We start from the raw sequence: 23945 nt of genomic DNA on the forward strand, positions 1-23945 counted from the left end.
TCTGAAAAATATTGTTTATAAGTAAAATAAAGAAATAACAATTAATGAACGACCTCAAAACGTTTTCTACTTTGCGCATGTAAAATAATTTTCACATATGTGAACTGTGTCATATGTGAATATTGAGTCAAACAATATTTAATCATAAAACGTTCTTGATATTTAGCCTGTCTTTATTTTTATTGATTAAGAGTTATAAATAATTGAAGAAATACCACAGACAAAGTATAGCATAAATCCATGCGGGCGGTTATTGTTCATGTCACGATCTGAAATACCGACGTTACTGAAATCCTCTAATTTGAATTCGCCGAAATTCCCTCCTTGAAGGCCCCTTGGATTTTTTGAAATTTTAAATACTCAATCTGTGGAGTCATTCTAAAATTGATTAAGATATTTAGAAAATCATTCAAATAAAATTGTGGTCACGATCAAGAAAGAAGCATGCAAATGAAATATTCACAATTATATAATTCAATAACAGTTCAGTGACTAAGATTCTGTTTCTGACTTCGTCCGCAATATATTCGAGAGGGCGTTAGACAAAGCACAATTTTTCAATTTCAATGCATTTCAATTACCGACTGGTACCAAACTACCTGTAAGTAGCAGTTCCTACCAGTGGTTACCGACGGTTTCTCTCTCGCAAAATAAAAATCAAATTCACATAAAAAAATAACGATAAAAGACACAAAAGGGTATAGGAGAAGGAAACAATTTCATGATACGACTAAGTCTGCGTATGAAAAATTTTTTATTGAAAAATGTTCTTTCACGCTACAACGTCAGTATACCTTCGTCTATTTAACGTTATAACAGTACAAAAATTGCATTTTTACAAGTTATCCAGCTTACGTAACTAAAATATCCCAGTTAGCAATCTGACAATTCAAAAGCTACGTCTCTTAATAACAGAAGGCGCTGTGTAGCAGAGGCATTCTTTGGCGACAACGCAATATACTCTCAATCCATTCTTTTCTTTTTTCGACGAAAATTCGATGGACATTTTAATCCACGCAACAATTACCTATCATCAAACTCAGCTTGTCAAAATCACTCTTTACGTTCGCGAAAATTCTGTCTCGCTTTTATCCGAATCAAGTGAAATACATTTCGTGTATTAATAAGCAATTCGCGGTTGTTTCACAACCGCATTGTCGAGATATTCTAAAATGTTTCACTCAAGAGATAACTTAAAAATGTCCAAAGAATGGGAAATATTAATAAGATTAAATCGTAAATGTTCCTTACTGATACAAAAAAATCTAGGTTAGAGACACCAGCATGAATTTACGTGCACCTTCGTTATTTCACATTCGAGTTACACACAGTATTCACGTTTGCCAACCAAAGCACGCCTTAAACCCTAATCCAGACCCACCATCATCCTAGATGACAATTTGTATCTCAAATTTTTCATTGAAAAAAATTTAAAAGCATCACGTACGACTCGTGTCATTTTTGCACATTAGACAGGTCTGGACCAGGCTTCGGAAAGAGCAGGAAAGCTCTCCCTCCTTTTGGGGAAATGGAGGCAAGTACCACACACACGATTACACAGATTTTCGTTTTCACTTTTCTAGCTGCTTCTGTTTCTTCGCTTTTACAAAAACATACCTAATCAACTTCCTAGTTTATCTCCTAGCTCGACGAAAAAAAGCAAATCAGTCGACGGATCACCGTTTGTTGCTACCTGGGCTTACATATCGTCAATGACGCTTTCGGCCGGAAACTTGCTTTGATACACGTCGCTGGCCGACATATTTTTCCTTTTCTTAACACGTTAAATGCCGCAATGGAAACGGACGTATGTAGTACGGCGTGCTATATTTTAGAGCAGCATTTCATGACTTCTGTTATCTCCACTAGGGATGCACCATAGATTCTATACGTTAATATGTTGACGTCCTAAATTGACACCATATTTGTCACGGTTTGACCAAGTTAGCTCCATAGTGGAAATACTTAGGGTGTTGTTCACAGCAACCAGTAATGCAACTCTACATTTGCAATTATTCAAATTCACTTTTTAACTTAATGGTGGCACATTTTGTAAAACTTGCAAGTTAACATTTTTCTTTATACTTAAAAATTTGATAATCTTAGTACTGCAAAATTTTTTACCTGCAATTACATGATAGATTAGACATAATATATACAATTCAGAAATTAAAGCTCTCCTTGTGTAAATAAAATAATATTACCGAAAATCTGTTTTACCGTCATGGCGACCACCACTGGCCGTTATGGCATTCAACGTGTTAACGTTCCTTCGAATTACTACACATTTCACGCTACTCCAAATACACGACGCACATAGATACTTGCGTTGAAAAGTGGTTGTCGAAACACAAGCATCCGGCCAAAGAGAATATCTTATATGCTATAGCAGCGTTCTAACAACTTTACTCGTCCGTCGTGGTACAAATTCTTCTCTAAAGCGGATTTAAAGCAAACACAACGAATGGATAAGTTCTGAATCGTGGATATAACTCGACTGAATTTATTATTCTATAGAAACTTGAAACGACACGCGTCCTTCGTGAACTATCCTTTTGAAGGTGTTCTGAATTCATTCAACATTCTATTATACATTTCAAGAATTTTATCGATTCGTTCAGTTTCATGATTATAATACAAATTCATTAAAATTCATATAAATACCGTTATTTCCATGATTGATTTATAAACAGACGTGGGCATTAAGTAGTCTGTTATTTACATCCTGCTTATTGTACGCTTTAAGTATGTAGCAAAATATCAATTAAATTAGAATAAATTTAACTACGAATTCCATAATTTTTACCTTTCAATCTGTAATAAACTTTACAAATCACAGTGGACTCTCGTTACATTGCCATGTTTACGAGCTGTCACGTCCGTGAGTGACGCTCTCTGCTATCGTTGATGTGCACTACTGATCCCTCACTACAAGGCGCATGCACACCGGTGGTTCTCCCACCACCGTGACGCATGCGCACTAGCGGTTCATTCGCTGTCATAGCGCGTACATATCAAACTAATGGTTTTTAGGAAAAACCTTTTGGCAATGTAACAAGAGTCTTAAATGACGCAATGTTAATACCATCACTTCTTTGAGCTCTGATCTCGCCAAAAATAAGGACGTTATCTAAACTATTGATAAACTGCACCTATACAGTGATGAGTAGTCACATCAATTTGAAAATTTGAAATTATGTTCCTAAATTTTCAAATTACCATTTTCCTAAATTTCTAAATTTAGAAATTTGATATCTCCATGACTAACAATGTCAGACAACCGATCTAAATACAATCACATGAAAAAATCTTCAAAAGGACAGTTTGCGCGCCAATTTCAAAAATTTCACCGGTAACTTATTACTTAAACGATCTCTTATCCATTCGATGCCAAATCGCAATATAAGCAGTGTTTCTGCCGAAAGCCACCGATACCACTCCGCCGAAATTGTTTCTCGATTCAATCTAAATACGGACTCTCGTTATATTGCCGCCTTTAGACTTCTGCGCACACCGGTAGCTTCTTCTCATCTTAGAACCCGAGATTCATGTAAACCATTGCAAATGAGAAATTCTTTCAGCAAAGTAGTTTTCTACTGCACCTTTGTCCGCGGCAATATAACGAGAGTCTTTCGTAATTATCGACTCGAAACACTTTTCAGCGGATATAACCACAGTGTAAGTACAACGTTTCTTTCGGGTCATACATGATCTTACTTCGAATTAGCAACATTCATTTTCTTTCAGCGGCCGTCGATCTTTGGCAGAATCACGCTCCCGTTACGCTCTTCTTTGTTCTTTTATCTTTGCTACACGTTCGTTTCATATGCGGATAATATCTCTTTGCGTTTCTTTAGTTCAGGTCCTGCCTTTTTTTTAAAATCGATCGCATATTTATTTAGATACTGCGTTTCAGTACGAAATAATTCTACGTTGCACGAATTTCCTGAAGTCGTTTGGAAGCAGTCTTTCAACTTATTTTTTTTTGTTTTTTCTTTTTTTGCATGCGTGACGTAAAACTGTTCGTCGTACATATTTTTTTACTCCGTCTACTTTCCTCCTTTTCTCTCTTTCTACCCTTTTATTTCGTTCGGTTCTTTTTCGATCGCGCACGTTTTCCATTTCCCTTGTTTCTTGCGTTAATCGCGCGAAATTAATGTACAAATAACGTCTGTACACATTTAAAAGTGGTAGAAATTAGAAATTGTATTTGTTTGACTAGCTTTTGACCGTCTCTCTTGAAATTACTTGTGTGTGTACAAAAACATTCTTGGGATTCTAGTCGAACAATGTACTGTACGTGTTTTTTATGTACGTATGAGTGTGCACCAGAGATGAGCATTAGGGCAGTCTCAGGGCGTTGTGACGTGTAGTAACGTAAAAGAGATTTATAAAAAGAAATGTGACCTTTCGAGAATTTCAACTCGCACGCGAAAAGAAGGTCTATAAGAACCTAATCTATAACCCTTTCGTTACGGTGACTTTTAATAAAACAATCTTTATAAGTACAATAAAGTTCTTTCAATTTTACACATAAGATTTCATTTAAAAATTTTAGCTGTTTTTTCTCATTTAACAAACGCATAGAATGACTATAATTACCTATAGCACATATACAGATATTTTAATAATAGATAACTGTAGTCATTCTCGGTAACGAAAGAGTTAACTAGCTCCAGTCTTTTTCTCTAAAAGTTTTAACATTTAATGAAAACCCGTCTGGGTCCAGTCAAAACGTTACAAAGACGGTTGTCAGTAGATTAAGTAGACATAAAAAGTTTTAAACTCAAATTGTCTTATTAACAAAAGATAATTTGATTGTGGAGTTAACACGTTCGCTGCTCACGCGCCTGGCGCGCCACATAGACTCCTCAAGAGTGGAGTTTCTGAGGTCTACGAGTCTGACGTTGTTCCAGACAGTATAAAAGCAGTCTGAATAATAGATCTGCATTGCCAGGACCTGTGGTTCGATTCGCAAGGAGTGACCTTCGGTCACACAAATCAATAGTCCGCATTCTAGTTCATGATTTTGTTAGCGAGCGTGTCTCCAACAATACACCGTCCTTGTTCAGATTACAAATTATCACATTATTCTTAACAAGCACCCTAATGCCTAACGCCAGTACACACTTGTTTGTTCCTAATGTGCATGAACACGAGTGAATGTGTGAGCAATACGGATGTGCGGGTACCCGAGATTACGATCTCGGATCGCTTCGGAAAAGATCGGATCGGAGAGAAACCCGAAAGTATCTTTCTACCGGTATTCGAATACCCGATCTAAATTCTAGTGGTATTTGAACGAGTGGTACTCGAATATTGAGACACTCTGTATAACTAAAACATACTTTACAACGTAGGAAGATACATTTGGATCTCTGTTCGGTTCCACGTCTCTGAAGCTGACCCGAAGGATATACAGGATAAGTCAATAAGTAATACATAAAATAACTCATTGATTATTTAAAAAATACTTTAAACGAAATCTGTAGCATTTTAAAAAGAGATACAATTTGTCTGACATATGAAACTAAATATTTTATTTCAGTTTGAAGATCAACTTATTAATTTCCTGATTGATTACTGAAACACCCTGTATATCCGTAAGACGCATATGTACGTAAAATTTGATCGGCTCTAACTGCAAAATGCATCCTTTTCTTATCGGCAGTGCAGCCAACGGGCTACCAGCAAACATCCTTAGTGAGCAAGCGCCTGCGTGCATACTCGTGCACGTGTATGCCATACAAATGTGTGTGTATGTTCATGTTTGTCGCGATGTAGAAAAAAGGTGGAACAAATAATCACCGCAAAACATCGTATTCCGATCGTTCTATCTATATTCGTCGTGTAAACAAATTCTTCTCGCTCGAACAGGCTAATTAATTAGTCGAAAGATCACCGCACGCCATTACGTAAATTTATCGTCCCAGTATGATTATTATAATCGTTAGAATAAATCGTTACAACCTAGATACAACTAGCAATTACTCTCGTAATTAACACGATACCGCACTCTCTCTCTTTCTCTCTCTCGCACGCACTCTCTCACTCATTTTCGCTAATTCTTAATATTTTGACAGGTTTTTTTCCTTCCGCAGTCTTCCAATTGTTTTTCATTCACGCGGCCGTGTAGCTCTCTCGTTCTAATACACGAATGCAAAACGTCCAAAATTCATCGCTCACGGCTCTCACGGGCGCGTGAATTGTTCAGTCTTTCGTTTGTATATATCATTTTTTTTTTTGTCGTTTATTTCTTTGTTTCGCGTGTTATCGATACGTTATCGGTTTATCGCTAATACTAGATTTAATTACGAAAATTTAACCTTCTTCGTTTTACCACGTTTTCCCTAACTTCTCTCTTTTCCCTATCATCTTGCACGAAAAAATATTATGCTACGTTTAAAAGATGCTTAATAAGTGCATATGTATATTTCAGAGTAGTATGATGTATGCTTATAATTTAAAGCCACAGATTTCGATGTCGCGTCATAAAAGTACGACGCAAGTTTACCGCGTTTTTTCCACCCTCTTTGTATCTCGGCGTGTTTTCACTACGTGTATATAGTAATTAGTCTTATACCCCTCTTTTTATGCATTTGCTCGATACACCCTTTAAGGCCTTTAAAATCCGTTATTGTATAATTTCTGAGGGCGCGGGTACCCGGCATTACGGGCGACATTCGGCAAAACTCGTCTGGGAACCCGATGAAAGATTTTAGCGAGAATCAAAATTTTCCGCTAGTCACACAGCGTTGCTATCGTTTTAACTCATATAAAATTGTAACAAAAATAATTTCAAGAAGTAAGACTCTAAGAAGACTCAAGAATTTAAAGATACATTGATATTAGAGTCCATTTAGGGACATTAGGATTTAGAGATATAATCTAGGGAGATCTAGGACCTCCACAATAACATTTCAAGCACAACAGGTTCCTCTCCCGAATTTTACCGAATCGCATCGGGTTACCCGCACCCCCCTCGTCTTTCATTTTTTTTTATTTTTCCCATTTCTCACTCGTTGCATATGAGTATAAAAAATCACGAGATCTGTGCGCAAACTACGAAGCATACACACCACAATGTGCTTTCATTTCCGAGCAATAGCAGAGGCGAATTTAAAACGTGTTACGGTAGTGTTCTTCATTCTTTTCAACGCATATAACGAAGCGTGACGAATCGTTCTTTTTAAGTATGCCTTTCCTTCTCTAAGAAGAATTACAGTAATAATACCGCGACAGTGGAGATAGTATAATTAGTAGTATTACAATTACTGATAGTAGTAATAGTGTGGTGCTACTAGTAGTATAGTGGTAATAGTAGATAGCATAGTAGCGGATGGTGATAGTAGAAGCAGCGGTAACGATTAAGGGTCAAAAGTGTAGTAACCGGGTGTCAAAGCATACATGTTAGTCGTTCTAAAAAAACAAATAGCAGTGGTAGTAAGAGTACGCGGTAATTATAACGACGATCAGAATAATATCGTGAACAGCGATAAGGATACTTATAGTGGTAAAACCTATCGATGGGAACAATACGAATGGTGGAGACAGAAAGTATGATAGGGATGTGCGAGTGATTTAATGTATCCAAGTTGTCGGTTCGAGTAACTCAGGCGGAGACGCGAATCACATTCACACGATCGTAGGTGTGCAAACTTCGGTGAAGATCTTTAACTATCTTTATACTTTCAAAATTTGTCACGAAGCAAAAATACTACGATCGTCTCACATATACTTCAGAATAACTATTAAAAATATCACAAAATATTCTGAAAATAAATTGCTCCAGGAAAATCAGTTTCAGGTTGACTATAAATTGCAATATAAAAATATCAAAATTTCCTCTTCTTTTATAAACAATTCACAGTGACTTATTAATATTACACTGAATCTGAAATCCTTCGATCTTTTAAATTTCTGGATACTTGTTATATTATATTTTATAGTCCAATTGAAACTGACTTAACTTTTCATACAGATATATCAAATATTTCGAGGAATATATTTTGTGTATTTTAAGACGATAGCGTCGTGTGGTAAGCGGAAACTTTCTTCGCTACGGATTTAGTCTCACCATTTTTGACCAGATTTTTTGCGACTATGCTCGATATTACCCGACTCGAACCTCGCACCTGCACATCCCTAAGTGATAGTAATAGCAACAGCGGCGGTGGTGATAAGAGTAGAATGAAAAATAATAATATAATAATAATAATAATGTTAAAAAGAAGTAAAATCAGTCAGTTCATTAAAATGAATTACATTACATTAGTATAATGTGTCCTGGCGCTTAAAATCAGACGAATTCCATTTCCCGAAATGGATAACACGAAAAATAATATTGCAAACATCGCACGATAATAATGGTGTACCTTTTTCATCCCCCTTTTTTTCTAATATACGTTATATGATTTTTTTTTTATCCGCTTCCCATAAAATTCTATCATACGTGTATACATATATATTCTTTATATAATACATTTATATAGATGCAGCAAATAGTTAAGGAAAGAATCTATCTTCCTAATAGCATTTGGCTTGCCAAATTCTGTCAGTTTCATTAAATAGTATATAATTGCATCGGATATAATAAAAAATATTATTTTTTTTGTTGTTTTTCCCTTCACGAATGTCATACAGACGTCGCGAACCGAGTTTCCTTGGTAATGTCTCAAATGTCGGACATTTTTCATTTGGTAGGGCTATTAAAGCGTGAGAATGTGTGTACGTGAATACGTACAACTGTCAGCACTATCATAGCTGTCGAACTCTTCATTCGCAAGATCTACGAAAGTCAGTCTTGCCTTCGGCTTTAAAAAACGGAGCTCAGACACACGCGCATTGTATATGTGTGTATGTATATTTGTGTGTCGCTTTAGAAATTTTTTCTTTTCATTTGTTTCTTTTTAAGAGGACTTACTCTGTGTAGATCCAGTCAACAAAAGTGAATTTTATTAGGCCTCACCGAAACCTCCGATAGCTTGCTCCGTCATTCTTAAACAAAGAGATTCGAGACGAGAGTTGATCTCTGGTTCTGTCGTTTCAGATGTGTTGTTACCGCTTTGACTGAGAAAATGATCCCTCGGTGCGCTATATGTACGTTGTAACGTCCTTTGTAATTGCTGCGATACGAATAAATATTATTGTAGAGGCTTCTGTTTTCCCAAACGAGACTACCGTTATACTGGATGTGTATTCAGGTGATTGACTTTGTCAGTCCAGTACAAGAATAGCCTCGGTCACATCTGAATATATATTAATTTTAGAGAATACATACCTGTAAACTAGATTCTTGTAAACTAGGTCGTTTCTCGGTTACATGGACCGGACGTAAAGTATTCTGATTTACACTTTGGTTCTGATTATTTTGTAAATACGGAGTAGATATACTATTTCTGTGAGTGCTAACCACAAAAGAATTGCTTTGCGGATGTGTATTATGAATATGTCCTAGGTTTAAACTTGGCTTTCTATTGTGCTGTTGAGGATTACAGTACCTCCTGTTATTATATCCATAATTATGTTGCCATCTGAAATTACAGTTTCATCAAGGTTAATTATTTGTCTAATTATTTCCCCTGTAATTTTATTTGTTACAGCGGAGTCTCGATACGTGGCCCTATAGGGGCGAAAGAGATTGCGGAAGTCTGTGAGAAGAATTCTATCAGAACTCCATTTTAAAGGAGCCATAATAACGAAACTGCACTGTAACACTGCAAAGAAGAAATAGAAACTATTCTGTTGTTTTCTTTCTTACTTTGGAGCTGGTCGTGGATTTCCAAGTCTGCTACGCCATTGTTGTACCTTTTCTTTTTGATTTGGAGTAAAGCAATCATGCTGCAATATTTTCTCTAATATGTTAATACAAGCGCACAAAATACCGTCATCCACGCTATCCAATGCCAATCTGCTACACACTAAGAAATGAACAGAACACGATGTGTTATAGTTTTTGCAAATATGTATACTGTGTTTATGAACATGCTGACAAAAATGTACTCACATTTACCAAGAACCTTAGTGAACTGCGCAGGTATGTCTTGAGGATCATTTTCCTGGCTTGGTTTCATAGGTGTGGCTAAGATTGTTTTTAATTCGTCGATTGTATTGACCAGTACTGTTGGCCCTTGTAAAAATGACGCTGACTGTGTGTTATCACGTGTTGGTTGTAATAAATCTTTCTCTAAATTTAAAAGCGTCGTATAGCGTTGTTGCAACTTAGCAATAGATAAGGCCAATTTGTGTCTGGCTCCTTTTGTTACACCCTGTTCTGCTAACTGTTCTTCTGTCAATTGTAGCATTTCTTCGTAACTGAGAGTAACAAATAGATAACTATATTTATGAAGACGTAAAGTTTTAAGCCATGATGGAACATCTGTGAAAAGATGCGAAATTTTTTATTATCCTTTCTTGGTAAATATATATAACTTTAATTTATAAAAATATATATACACGTACCTCTCATACCACTAGCAAGTGATCGGTTAGATGTTTCGTCCAAACGTCCTTCACTACCGCTACTTGCACAAGAGCTTTGTGGACTCAATGGGCCTAATCCAATAAGATTGCCTGTTTAGAAACCAACAATTACTCAAGACAAAATAAAAGTATAATCAACATTTCGTCTGTCTGCGATAAGATTTTCAATGAAACTAACTTGTATGATCTCCGGAGACACTAAAACTTCGGGGTTTGTGTCTCGTTGTACAATTTACGTTGTTAGTACGATCAACGACTTCTAAATGATGAGGAGGTGCAACCGGTGGTGTTAGACTATTTGATCGCCGTTGGCGAGTTACAGGCGGGGGAAATTGCAAATTGAAGGCAGTACCTGGTTGTGTACCAAATAAACTTGTTTGGTCAGTTTGTTGTTGTTTAGAATTTCTCTGCCATGCATTGTCCCATCTAAATTTAAAACGTTATAATTGAATTTAAGCCAGATACATATGTTATTTTTTCCCACAATATATACTCAACTCGCTCACCTAATAGTAGTATTGGTGTATTCCTCAAGGCTGTGTATCGGTGGTGTACCACTAATACGTTCTTCAAGATGTCGAAGCCATTGGGTTAAAGAACGTCTATCTTGACTAGTTATAGCTGGATGGATCAAACAATAACTTAAAAGTTGTTGAGTTTGTTCTGTATATTGCCCAGTAGTCACACAGTGGCTTACTAATTCTGGTATAGCTACTAAGTAGCATTGTTTGCACTCTATATTCCCAGGCCTTAATAACGGCAAATGTGTTAGAAGTTGATTAATGGCAACTTCGGTCGATTCTGAGAGCAGTGAATTAATAAATGCTGCAACAATATTTTCGTTAAATATCATTTATTATCATACTTTAATTGTGTTCAAAATAATAATGATATTTACCTGGATTATTGGCATTTAATTCTTGTGTATCCAGTTCAGAAACAGAGTGCAAGGAATGCTGCACTGCTTGTGCAAGAAACCTTGCTTGAACTGCAGGAATGCGACGAAGTAGTGCATATAGTACCACAGTTTGTTCACACTCGTTCCATTGTGAAAATACTCGAGTGAGTTCACCAACTTGTTCACAAAACAAAGCACCTGGTGACCACTTCATTTTCAACTGTACTTTAATATCAAGGAGCAAATATTGAAAGCTCCAATTTCTCCTGAATTGCGTGTATTATGATTCGATTGTATTCCAACGATGTTCAGACAATAACAAACATGTGCCAATATTCTGTAGTAAATGAATAACAATATTTATATTTCCACTTCAATTTTATTTGATAGATAATATATTTGCAAGCATATCTTGTATACTTATTTATTACAAATAAAATTATTATTTAATAGTTTAAACCTTTTACAGATTTTAAAGAGCACAACATCTCAAATATTCAAATCATGCATTCCTTAAAATAATTATTAGTATAACTGTTTGAAAATTTATGGCCATAATCTTGTATTATCTTATCAAGTTAAAGTAAAGCAAAGCAGTTTTTGTTATTACATAAAATCTACTTTCCAGGGAATTTTACAATATTGTGTCATATCATGTGAACAAATGATATAATAAAAAATCCTAATTTGTTTAATGCTTTATTATTGTAGCATGTTTCTACTTGAATGAAATATATTATATTTTAGTGAGAACTATTTAGTGCTGTTACTGATTGATATTTTATAACTGGTTCACTCAAGAACTAATTAATAAGGAAGCTGGCTATTCTAAAACAAAGAAGCCGGAAAGATATGTTTCTGATAAAAATGTATACTGTTCCTAGCAAAAGAAATGAAGATTCAAGCAGTAGTGAAAGTTTTGAAATATCATGAAAAATCTATAAAATTTAAAATCATATAATCTGTAATTATAATACATTAAAGTGTAATATCCATGTATTGATATAATATGTATTGTTTTTTAAATATAAAAATTTATATATTTTTACTATAAAAATTCTAGTCTATCAATATACTACTATTAGTTAGTTCAAAAATTATGATTAAACTAATTTTTATGTAAAGTCTTAATACAGAGGTACAACAGATTTAACATTGCATAAAATAATTAAAAATTTATTCATTTATTTGCGCAACCTCTAAAATCATCGACACCGCTATTTAACATTTAAACTAGTATCATAAAATTAATATTTAACATAAATTAACATATCAGCTTTCTAGATCAGTGAAAGTATTGAGTACGTGAAGCTCGTCAAACGTTCGATATCATTTCAATATTTTTGCGAAATTATTGTACACTTGTTTTATTCGAATACGAAACGCACAACATACCAAAGCACAGAACGATAACAATAACTCATGATAATGAGATATACATCGATTTTTACAGTGTTATTAAAATAACTAGTTTCGTTTCTCCGAAAATGAAATATTAATTACTTTATTGCTACATCCGACGGTTCAATTTCAACAGTATACAACAAACTCCGAACGCTTAAACATAACCTCAAAAGATTGTGTGTACACTGCATCGACACGAAGGTACATCGATAAGAATTCCACTGAGGTCAAGTTTGTTTACCCCGCGATGCGTGTGTATTTATAGCTTTCCTGTTACGACCATTCGGCAGTGCAATGGCACCGTGTGCGAGACTTTACATGCCCAACAGCGATTGATAAGATAGGATTCTTTTTACGGGTACGAATATCACGGCAACACCAGGAAGTACTAACGAGTATAAAAGGAAAAGTTCTCACACGGCTAAATTAAATGCTAGCTTAAAAGAAAAAAAATTTAATTTTGAATTTCCATAGAATTCTCGGAGTCGCTTTCGTCGGTGCCGCCGCGTATCTTTGTATGCGTGGGACACTGTAGAGGGGAAAGGACGAAGAACGAAGGAACAAAAACAAGAAAGTAAAAAATACTCGTATATATGTATATATGTGAGTATTAATAATCTTTCAAAGGAAAATATCAGAGGAAACTCGATATTTCGATACTTGCAAAATAATCCAAAGAATTATTCGATAAACGAAAGAAATATATACTGCTATTGTGCGACTAACACTCGGCCATTGAGCCGAACAGCAAACAACAAATTGTACCGTTCAAATCAGTCAACGCGTTACGCTGTGTAATGTAGCTACATAATGTTGTAATTACCGTGTGCACGACTGAAAATTGTTGTTCCACAGGATCGTTGTTCCCTTTTGCAAAATAACAACAATACACGATTATAACATTTTATACAACGTCGAGTTAAAGGAAACATCTATCCACCATGCGGTATGGTGGGCTTACGTGACCACACTGGTTCACCGTCGCGACCCGTTGCAGAACCTCAGCCCTACTATTGGTCCAAGCTCGAATGGTAACAGCCAATTGTGTGACGATTCGGGGCGCGGTTCATTTTGTCTCGTATGTCTATCATATTACTTACCCTCTGATAACGTAAGTTATAATCAAAATTGAATCGGACATTTAGAAATATTTTTAGTGAAGCTTTAAATCAATTCAGCGCGGGAATGTTACAATCAACTGTCAGATTCAAACTATAGTAAAAGTGTAAGCAAGTTTTCAAATTTTCAAATCTGATTCCTAAATTTCTAATTCTTTTTTTAAATTTTCCGATCTTCAAATTTATAAATTTTTAAATTTTTGAACATAAAAAACAAGATTATTCTTTTTCTTACAGACTTCGTTGTTGATTTCACTATATATGTCCGTGACCGTGAGCTTTTCGGCGGGTACCTAATCTATGAGACGAATAAAGAAATATTTAATTTAAATACTATAACAGGACTAACTCGAATTTATTGAGACTCATTAATATAATTTATACATTTATTTATTACAATTTTTTCTATTTATTCCGTATTAGTTTTATATAATAAATTTTAATACAAAATTAACATCATAATATTAAAACTGCTAATATAATATTCACTGAATCTTTATTTCAAATTAGATTAAATATGATATACATGTTTAAATGAAAAATTAAAAAAATTGCAAGGTATTAGAAATATATAATACCATAAGATAAAATATGTGTAATGTTTACAAAAACAATGAATATTAAATATTAATTTCCATAGAGTTATAGAACAATTTCCCAAATTATACGAAATAATGAAAAATTGATGACAAAAGGAACAATTGATTTTTGTTTACTATAATATATTCTTATCCTATGATGTGCTACTTGTTGCAGGGTATTAAATATTGTCGCCCATTCCATCACTCTCTGTGACTAATGCACGTTCCAGGATGACTCGACCTTCCTTGTATCGTTGATTATCGTCTGTTGCAAATTCATACACCCACCCAAGTTTAGCATCACAGTTTTTGCAGCTGACATCTCGGACCATGTGACGACCCGTCAACATCACTCTATCCTGTACCTCACTGTATATCATTGTAGATGAATTAAATTATGCATAAATAAAAGTTACATTAGATTATTCCATTAGTACAAGTTCTCTGTGATTCTGTACATTTATGAATGGTATCCTGTGCGCTAAACAATGTTAAAAAAAAAAAACTAAATGTGTACAAAATAGAAAAATGATGTGGCTAAGAATAATATAGAAATTGACATCATTCAAATTATTGACAAAATAACAGATATGCTTCCATCAAAAATTGTTTAAAATTTTAGGCATGACCAACACTGTGACAATGTTTATCTACTCAAATACACTAAAAGCTATCAAAATATAAAAGTTGCTATGTCGTATTTTTGTAAATAATTTTAAAAAAAGATTACTAACTTTTTTCCCTCACATTTTTCAACTGTAGCACTCTGAATGTCACTCGATTTTAATCATCTTTTTTTCCATTTTCTTAGATACATGAAAATAACAACAAACCATTTTGTACAATCATTTTTGTTTACAAACGCAAACGTTATCGAAACGTAACAATATAAAAATGTAAAAATGTATTATATCGATTAACATTAGCTTATTTTAAAGAACAAAGAAAAAACGCGAATACCTGTAATTCAAGTTGACGACTTTGTTAAAGAGAAAAGCACGGCCTGTGGCGCCCGTAAAACGCGTGCTTATCAGCTGACCTCTGTTTGTTAGATTGGTGTCACAAGAAGCACAAGAGAACAAACGAGTACCTCCGATGTGTTCTAAGAAAATTACGCCCATCCTGAAATACTGTTAATTGCTTTGCAAATGCTTGAATATTCGATGAAAATGACCTCCGAAATTAAGCTTCTGTGTGCTTCGATTTCACAAACAAGCAAGTCATGTAATTTGACGTAGCTGTCACTGCAGCCATAATACCATACACTACGCAACAACGGTACATAAACAGCTCAAATTTGTCAAACCGTTTCAATCATGATTCATAGATTTTAAGATTCTAGATGTACAACCTACATAGAAATTTCGAGATGCAATCTTTAATGCCATTGTGGTTTTAACCAATCAAAATCGACATGCGCAGAGTGAACAAAAATTCATTGCTCGTTGAACATCATTTTTCGAAGACCGAAATATTTAAAATTTAAAGTTTGTTTAACTCCACTATAAACTTAATAGTCGTTCGATATAAAATAAATAATCGAAAACTAAATATTTTTCAAGTATAATATCTAATTTTATAATTGTATGCAAGAAATTAATTCGAAATTTGTAGCTTCAATTTTCATCCTCCAAAATAATAATTAAAAGTCACAGAAATAAATAAAATACGATAAATATATTAATTGTTTATACATGTTTGTTAGAAATGAAAATTTCACACTTGCTTATTTTATTATTACGAGAATAGATAAATTTAAATAAGGATATAATTTTTATATACAAATATTATAAGACAGCTTTAAAATTACGTCAAAATATTATATCTTTATTATTCATATAAACGGTATACAATATGTTACAAGTATAGATATAATATAGAATATATATATACATATACTATCATATACAATTTTATATATATGTATATATATACGTTCGTGTAAATTATATTTTTAAAGCTAGGTACATAGATGTTTGTGCAGTAAAATTCGAAACACTTTCCCTTGACTTTTTCTTTTATAAATCCAAATATTCGGACATTGGCTATAAAAGCCTCGTTATAATTATGTACCCTAACCACAATTAGAAAAGTGTGGAAAGGTATAAATGTAAAAGCCAAAAAACAGTTAGAATTGCGAAACGAATCGAAAATATATTATTGGTCATTGTTTTTTTTAATATCTATGTTCATATCTCTTCAAGGCACATTTGAAATATAATCAGTATACTCATTTCCATATTACAGAGGAATTTACTAACATTAATTGTTCCTATCATTTCACTAACAGTGTCTGGAGTTAGACTTCAATGAAATTAACGAAGTGAGAAAGAAAAAGAAAAAAGAAAAAAAAAATCAATAGAAAAATATAAAACATTAAAAACTCCTTTAGCCAAAATCACAGACAAGTCCCTTACTTTCTCGAACAGAGCACAGAATCGCATTTTTTTCATGGTCTTAACGCTAAAATAATTAGTTGATATAAATATTATAAATATACATTCATATATATATATACGTAGTCTTATCAAATTACATACATACACGTATACATACGCTTTCTTTATACCCAGAGAAATATTTGCTAACAACAAAAATTTACATTTTTTCCATTTTGCATACGTGACGTCTTGTTACGTATATTTACATGTACGCACGTATAACATATAAACAATGGTCTTTCATGTATTGTGTGTGTGTACATGAATATCGCGTATGTATATATATATATATTTATACATGTATATTTTGATTGTATCCTTTTTTGATATTCAGATCATGAAGGATATCTTTCATAATACTGCACCTATTTCTATGTACATAAAATGTTTACAGAACATAATGAAATATAGATAAAACGTATGCCGATGATAATAACAAAAAATAGTAACAAGTGACTTTGCAATTATTACGTGTTATCGTTATTACACATAGATATGATAAAAATGCCCTGCTCATCGGCTTTGTTAAAGTTCATGGCTTCGTTATCATTATTCTCAATCGCATTTGTAACATTTTACATTAGAAAAATTAGTTTGCAAGATCACAAATTTCTTGCTTTCATCATCGTATAATACACGCTCGCTATCACTCTCTTATTGCATGCACCTTTTCTTTCCTTCATTGAATATTTATCTAGTCAGGTCCTATTATGACTATAATACGTCCTTTCTTTTCTTGGAAGTTGCACAAATTTCCCAACGAATATATATCAATATGCGGGCATTTTTTGTTTCCAGTTTAATAAAATGGCTATCGTCTGCACTGCAGGTATTTACGTTAACAAATATAGAATGCTCGACGCAACATTTCAATAATTACACGTAACGCAAAGTGAAAATTAGAATATCTTTCTTTTCTTTCTTCAATATGTAATAGTAACAAGAATAATTATTAACGAACTATATAAAGAAACTATCTTCCACTAACCACATTTGTAGGACATTTATGCAACATAAAAGAAATATCTTTACATGTTGAGTGACAAAATAATTATAGCAATTACACTATAAATGTTCATATTAACAGCGATTAACGACGAAGATATTAACAATAAGAACGTACAGTGCAGTCTCAATATATGGCATCTATTTATATAGTCTGATACGTGAATTTCTCTTCACATTTGTATGCAGAGATTTAGACATTTAAAATTTCTAAATTTTTTAATTTTCAAATTTAGCAATTTAGAAATTTTCAAATTAGAAAATGCAGAAATTAAGAATTCACGATGTACGATATTGACTGTGGCTAACAACCAGGTATTGCATGAAAATAGTTCTGTTAATTTAGTCCATTCCACAATTTTTCCACCTCTACAGTCCCGTCCAGAGCCATATACCGAGACTCCACCGTATCATGTTTTTGATCAATTTGAAACGCTATTTTTTTTAACAGCAATTAAAGCAGTTACTTTAATAAATTCAGCTAATAAGAAATTGTATTAAGAAATAAATGAATAAGATTTTGGTTTACTTAGTACAAGTTTATGCCGCGAACGACTGCTAAATATTGAAAAATATATATCTCTTATATATTATTTTTGGTAAGTTTTGTTCTGTTGGCGGCAACTGCTGCAAGACAAGCCAGTGCTTCTAAGTCCGGCGATGCACACCACGCTATTAATATTATAGAAATAATTACATTCGTATAAAGGTATACATTAAAAATTGCGATACAAAAAACAAATTATAAATACAATATGCTGATTTAATAATCGTCAAATACTTAAATTTCTTAATTGCTAAAAATGTTACATTTCAAATACGACGTAAACATTTCATAGAGAGGAACGTAAATTTACGTTTATAACGACATATGACCATTTTATGGCATAAAGAAATGTTTTTCAAAAACATTATAGCAAAAATATAAAAAAAATTTAAAGTAAAAATTAATTGTAATCTGTATTGTTCTTCAACTTAAATTACGTTCCAGTTTGTAGAATTAGGCTAAAAAAATTCTTATATTGTTTACATCAAACACTAACAAATAAAATATGTAAAAACAAATTGAAATTATATCATTTCAGTTTTCTATACTCACGTTTGTTAGACTCTCCCGTTGCAGCTTGTTTTGAATCACTAATAGCTGCAGCATTTCGCGTGATGCTCTGTTTTCGTGCTTTCCGTTTCTTACTTCCTACAAGAAGCGCTTTTTCAGAATCTTCTGAATTCGCTTGGCCATTCTTATTGAAATTGTTCTGATATCTTTTATTTAAAGCTGTTATCTTTTGGGCAAGTTTTTTCTTTTTTCGTTGCTGTTTCTTCTTTTCCTGAAATTCTTCTAAACTTAAAGATGGTAACGCTTCAATTTTCTTTTCTAAATTAAAATCCCTACACAAGAAAGTAATACATGAAAATAATATATTTTCATCAAAAAAGTGCATAAAATAATATTATGAAATAATGAAGTAACATACTCAGCTCGAAATCTTTTTCCTGCAGTCCATGGTCCATAATCTAATTCTTCTTCTGCACCTTCAGTTTCTGTTTCTTCAGGTTTTGAAGCTTCTATGTTTCCCTCAGCACTTCATACAGTAAACAATATTTTTTATTACATGTACAATAAATAAAAAATATTAGTTATAACTAAAAAATTGAAATTACCTTTCTACAAGATGTTCTAATTCGCTACGGGTACTGTTTCCGCCTTCGCTACTCAAGGAATCTGTTTTCTCACTAATATTTGATGAAATAGAATTTCGTCTTTCATTCGTCTGTCCATCAGTACTAATACAAATATTCGTAACGATATATTATTTCATGATAAATGAATTCTCATAATATATTTAATAGAAGGTTCATTAAATGTATTTACCTTCGACTTCCAGTTTGTCTTCTTCGTTTAGACTGTTGTCCGGACGCACCGATATTTTTCATTTGTTCAGCAAGGAACTTTTGATAACGTAAACCTTTACATGTTCGTTCACTTCTACAATTATTTTCTTCTGAAGGTATATTTGTAGTTAAAAAATTATTTACTTCCATTTTTTCCTCTTCTACATTCTAAATATTAATAATGCACATATTTAAGAGATTAAATTTATGATATATTCAGTTACTTAATTATTCAAGTTATGTATATTAAAAATTAATTTCTTACATATTGATGTTCATTGTTGTTTGATTCAGGCTTTTTCCTTTTCTTTGCATCAAAAAGATCAGCTTTGCACTCTCTTTTATGCTCTGGTGAAGAAGGTGTATCTGAAAAATTTTTCTTAGGAGGTTTTGGAACTTCATTATCATCTTCAATCATAGAACCATCAACAATTGCTTGTTCATCTGTTGCTTGAGTTTTCTGAGGCGTAAATAAAGAACTGAGGCCACCAATTTGGGATTCATCAGCTAACTTTCCAGGTTGAATTGATTGTCCATCTCGCTTATCAAGTTCTGAATAATCGGAAGACTTGTTTTCAGATTCTGTATTTTCTATAGGTTGCTCACTAGAACTTGTTTCTGCCTTTTTATTTGTAGGCCTAGTATTCAAAGTACGTAAAGGAGGTGCTGGTAATTTGTACCATTTAAAATCAGGATTTGCATTTAAGAATGCATCTTTGTACTGAAAGATAATTAAAACAGAATTATAGTAATATATTTAAAAAATTAGTATTACTGCATTTAAGATTTATAATGTATTACATCAAAGTATGTTGACTCATATTTATTAGAGTGACATCTACATTTTTTAATATGTAAATAATTACCTCCTGTGCAAGATTTTTATATGAACGCTTTTGGTCTGGGTGAAGTGTTGCCCACCATTCGCCAAGAACCCTTGTGACAGCTCGATTTTCTAAATGTGGGAAACCAGATCGCACTGAACCACGGTGTCGTTTACAAAAAATTAGAAATGCATTCATTGGCCTTCTTGCATGGTGGGCTGGTTCTTTCAACTCGCGTGGTTCCTAAATGTTGATCAAATTTTTATGATTATAAACATGTAACTGGCTGAAATTTTAATAAAATAAAAATTAAATAATTTTTTTCTTATATATTCAGTTTTTAGAAAAACATTCAACAGACTTTAAATTATTGAATGTCTGGAAATGAATAATACAATTTCTAAAAATAAAAAAATATATAGGGTGTTTCAGAATTTGTGGGTATAACTTCAGTGGTACATTCAGCACACTAAAATAAGAAAAGAGTTCATGTAAACATATGCCTGGTATGACCTTCTTTCCAAGATGCAGTCAAGTTTCTATCTCCTAATAATTGTTTATGATAAATACTTTATTAGATAAAAAGTATGAACACTACTTTTCAATGAAAGAAAATCAAGAAAAAATTTCTTGAAAAATAGAATGACAGTAAGTGCTTAAATACTATTAAGTTACTATTTAAATTTTTTTTTCAGAAATGACATTAATTATGAGATGACCTAATAGATATATAATACTTATATTTAATAACATTTTTCTCTGATCATTATAAAAATTATACAGCATTGAGTATTAATGTAAAAAAAGAAGTAAGTAAATATATTTTTAATATCTTTAAATCGTAACAATATATAATCATACTATAGCAGTTTCGAAGCCTTAAAATCACATACCCTGACAGTTTCTAAGGTCATATATGCTTACCTACATGTAATAGTAACTATTAAAACCTACTACTTACATTGATTACAATTTGAAAAAAAAAATTATCAATGTACATATGTTACAAACTTATTCACATACTTTTTAATAAATTAATCTATGATATTTAATTAAAAATTTTTTTTTATTCAAATAATATTTTTATAATAAAATAGCTAATATTTGTTTAAAAATTTCATTCATGGAACCATACTAAAATAAAAGATTGCTTAATCACTTAATTACTTTATTATTGTATGAGAAGTATATTGAGAACCATATTGCTTTATTAAAATAATGAACAGTTACTTCTTTGATGCATTAAATTGATTATCACGATAAGCATTTTATAAAAATTATTTATCTTTCATATTTTCAGTAATGTCCTATTCACCTTCATACTTAATGAAATATTATGGAAGTAATTAGAAAATGTAAACGTAAATCGATACACGAATACGACGAAGATCGTGTATGTATATGTAAGTCACAAATAAAAGGGAAACTATACTTATTTCGGTCTTAAAGAATATGGTTGCTATCTTTTTAATATTTTTACCTTCCCGATAACTGGACTTTATTGCGGAATATCGTATGCAATTGTATTAAATTTTATATTTCATGCGATGTTATGAAATCACGTAAATTGCAGTATCATCTGTAAAAAAAACGCTGTTTAATCACTCCACGACATTCGCGAAAAGGATTTTTCCAAAAAAAGATATCGTTCCATGATAAGTCCGAGGAAAATCACGTCTATTTATGGTACACCGAGGAGATCGGTAGAATTCAATGCCAAAAGAATGAGACATTCGCCACATTCCCGAAATATCTCGTAATCGCATTAACAACGATATATCATTAAAATTAGTAATAGTGTGTTAGTGAATTCCTGATCTTGTTGAAAAAGAAAAACAGATATCCATCGTCATGTAACAGGCATATGTTAATTTTCATATTCTGTCTAATTATTTCGAACGTGCGCAAAGTCCGCGATATTTTCAGTCGACGTCGTACATTTTCTATTAATTTGATATTCATCTTAAGGCCGAATCGTTAATGGGAAGGAAAATAAAAATTATGGAGGAGGTATCGTTAAAATTGTTGGGGCATGTCGCTTGTCATACGTCGTAGCTTTCGTTAATGCTATTGTAGTACGTTGATTGCTTCGCTCGAGCTTATCCCTGATAAATTTCCTACAAGATTTTCGACATTCTGAAAAAAACAATTTTCCAATATATCCCGAGTTGGTAAAAGAAACGAAATGCTACATATTTTTCGTAAAATTTCGTGACACCTTCGCGATCATCTGCTGACAGCTGCTTGTGCGAATGTAAATACTGCACACAGGAATCTATACGTCTTTCTATGCACCGATGATCTGGCAAATATTTGAATGAAGTAGTACGTCTCTTCGAAAAATTCCTGTCCATGTAAAACGGTTGTATATTCTTGCGCAATCTACTTTCGAATCTCTTTCGCTGTCGAATATTTATTAACATTCAACTAAAGTCAAGACGTTGTTCATTTTGGTACGACCAGTCTTGAGATACCGTGTAAATCCCCGTATTTTGACTCGAAATCATCGCGAAAAAGTTGTGCGTTCGATCATTTCGAATGACAAATATACACAATGACGATATCATGTGTCGATCGATTGGTCGAACGTATCAAAAAACCATTAAACATCCGAGAAAAATACACTGTATTTCTCCCTACTCACCTTGCGTTGTTGCTCGTTGGCAGCCATTTCTGATTTCACTTGACAATTCACTCAGCGGCGCATAATAAAGATAAAGCTTCGGCACTGACTGCCCTCTCTTTTCCACTATGCCTTGTTTTCTTTCTCTGGCTCTTTTCCGTGCACGAATTAACCTCTCCTTTTCTTACGTACTATTCCTATCTTTCTCTTGCTACGATACACCGTTCATCTTCAATTTGTTTTTAGGTATAGCTATGTGAAAGAAAATTCTCGTACAATGTTACAATTCCTTCACTGATATCTGCCGATTTTGTCGCTGTCAGATACACTGCGGATTACGTTCCAACTAAAATCGTACGAATACTACTGTCTCAGCAATTTTGGTTTCCAACTAAACGTCTGTCGTGCAAACGTCACGAATGTGTAAAACGTCACTAATCAAAATCCAGTCACGCGCCTCTTACCCTTTCGGTCGGAATTAACTTCGATCAATCGATAAACCTTTCGTTGCATCGATCTATTATTAATCTTGAATCTGTCCGATGAATATTCAGACTTTGTCTCCCTTTGCACGAATCCGCACACGTGCGAAATTGAAACACACGTTAATATGTTATAGTTTTTCATCATCGTGCGCAGTACATTCAAAAACGCAAGAGGTTCGCGCGGACAAGTG

General features: G+C 33.1%; 3 protein-coding genes and 1 long non-coding RNA gene across 16 annotated transcripts; 1 reads left to right on the top strand and 3 right to left on the bottom strand.

Annotated features, from left to right (window-relative positions):
• Nucleotides 1-735: 735 nt before the first annotated feature.
• Nucleotides 736-13931, bottom strand: smg (sterile alpha motif domain containing protein 4 smaug). Of its 9 annotated transcripts, XR_001096350.2 has the most exons (11): nt 13608-13913; nt 11381-11717; nt 10989-11307; nt 10661-10908; nt 10462-10572; nt 10007-10378; nt 9761-9920; nt 9281-9533; nt 2807-9125; nt 2665-2739; nt 736-2435 (listed from the first exon to the last, which is right to left on the bottom strand). XR_001096350.2 is itself a non-coding variant. In XM_012288110.2 (9 exons), exons 2-9 carry the CDS (start codon nt 11592-11594, stop codon nt 8958-8960), a joined length of 1827 nt encoding a protein of 608 aa, XP_012143500.1. In that variant the 5' UTR covers nt 11595-11717; nt 13608-13931; the 3' UTR covers nt 736-8957. The 9 variants fall into 9 exon arrangements, 4 of the variants coding, with proteins under 4 accessions (XP_012143500.1, XP_012143464.1, XP_012143483.1 ...); XR_001096351.2 differs by lacking the exon at nt 2665-2739; XR_001096349.2 differs by having other exon boundaries at nt 736-2739.
• LOC143266680 (uncharacterized) lies at nt 12851-14911 on the top strand. The gene is made up of 2 exons (XR_013041653.1): nt 12851-12985; nt 13050-14911. It is a non-coding gene; the product is annotated as an uncharacterized LOC143266680 (long non-coding RNA).
• On the bottom strand, nt 14382-15808 carry Yippee (yippee zinc finger protein). The gene is made up of 2 exons (XM_003699740.3): nt 15444-15808; nt 14382-14852 (listed from the first exon to the last, which is right to left on the bottom strand). The coding sequence occupies exons 1-2, from the start codon at nt 15602-15604 to the stop codon at nt 14663-14665; spliced, it is 351 nt and encodes a 116-aa protein (XP_003699788.1). The 5' UTR covers nt 15605-15808; the 3' UTR covers nt 14382-14662.
• Nucleotides 15809-16289: 481 nt separating this feature from the next.
• bbx (bobby sox) lies at nt 16290-23881 on the bottom strand. Of its 5 annotated transcripts, XM_012288007.2 has the most exons (11): nt 23734-23881; nt 23291-23521; nt 22865-23048; nt 22726-22782; nt 20689-20889; nt 20088-20543; nt 19803-19990; nt 19592-19714; nt 19405-19512; nt 19029-19318; nt 16290-18601 (listed from the first exon to the last, which is right to left on the bottom strand). In XM_012288007.2, exons 3-11 carry the CDS (start codon nt 22874-22876, stop codon nt 18513-18515), a joined length of 1524 nt encoding a protein of 507 aa, XP_012143397.1. In that variant the 5' UTR covers nt 22877-23048; nt 23291-23521; nt 23734-23881; the 3' UTR covers nt 16290-18512. The 5 variants fall into 5 exon arrangements, with proteins under 5 accessions (XP_012143397.1, XP_012143403.1, XP_003699744.1 ...); XM_012288013.2 differs by lacking the exon at nt 23734-23881 and having other exon boundaries at nt 22865-22992; nt 23291-23707; XM_012288031.2 differs by lacking the exons at nt 16290-18601; nt 23734-23881 and adding an exon at nt 18679-18934 and having other exon boundaries at nt 23291-23707.
• Between the last annotated feature and the right edge of the window lie 64 nt (nt 23882-23945).

Source organism: Megachile rotundata, chromosome 2 (assembly GCF_050947335.1).
Source record: "Megachile rotundata isolate GNS110a chromosome 2, iyMegRotu1, whole genome shotgun sequence".
Taxonomy (NCBI): Eukaryota; Metazoa; Arthropoda; class Insecta; order Hymenoptera; family Megachilidae; genus Megachile; species Megachile rotundata.

Excerpts from the sequence above, each read along its gene's own strand:
- Yippee (XM_003699740.3), bottom strand. The coding sequence starts at position 15,604 with ATGGGCGTAATTTTCTTAGAACACATCGGAGGTACTCGTTTGTTCTCT. Across the intron at positions 14,853-15,443 it reads GTCGTCAACTTGAATTACAG|TGAGGTACAGGATAGAGTGA; the intron begins GTATTCGCGTTT and ends AATGATATACAG.
- smg (XM_012288074.2), bottom strand. The coding sequence starts at position 11,594 with ATGAAGTGGTCACCAGGTGCTTTGTTTTGTGAACAAGTTGGTGAACTC. Across the intron at positions 11,308-11,380 it reads ATTAAATGCCAATAATCCAG|CATTTATTAATTCACTGCTC; the intron begins GTAAATATCATT and ends ATATTGTTGCAG. Across the intron at positions 9,921-10,006 it reads CACTAAGGTTCTTGGTAAAT|TGTGTAGCAGATTGGCATTG; the intron begins GTGAGTACATTT and ends TTCATTTCTTAG.
- bbx (XM_012288007.2), bottom strand. Across the intron at positions 19,991-20,087 it reads ACAACAATGAACATCAATAT|AATGTAGAAGAGGAAAAAAT; the intron begins GTAAGAAATTAA and ends ATTAATATTTAG. Across the intron at positions 19,715-19,802 it reads AGACAAACTGGAAGTCGAAG|TACTGATGGACAGACGAATG; the intron begins GTAAATACATTT and ends TATTTGTATTAG.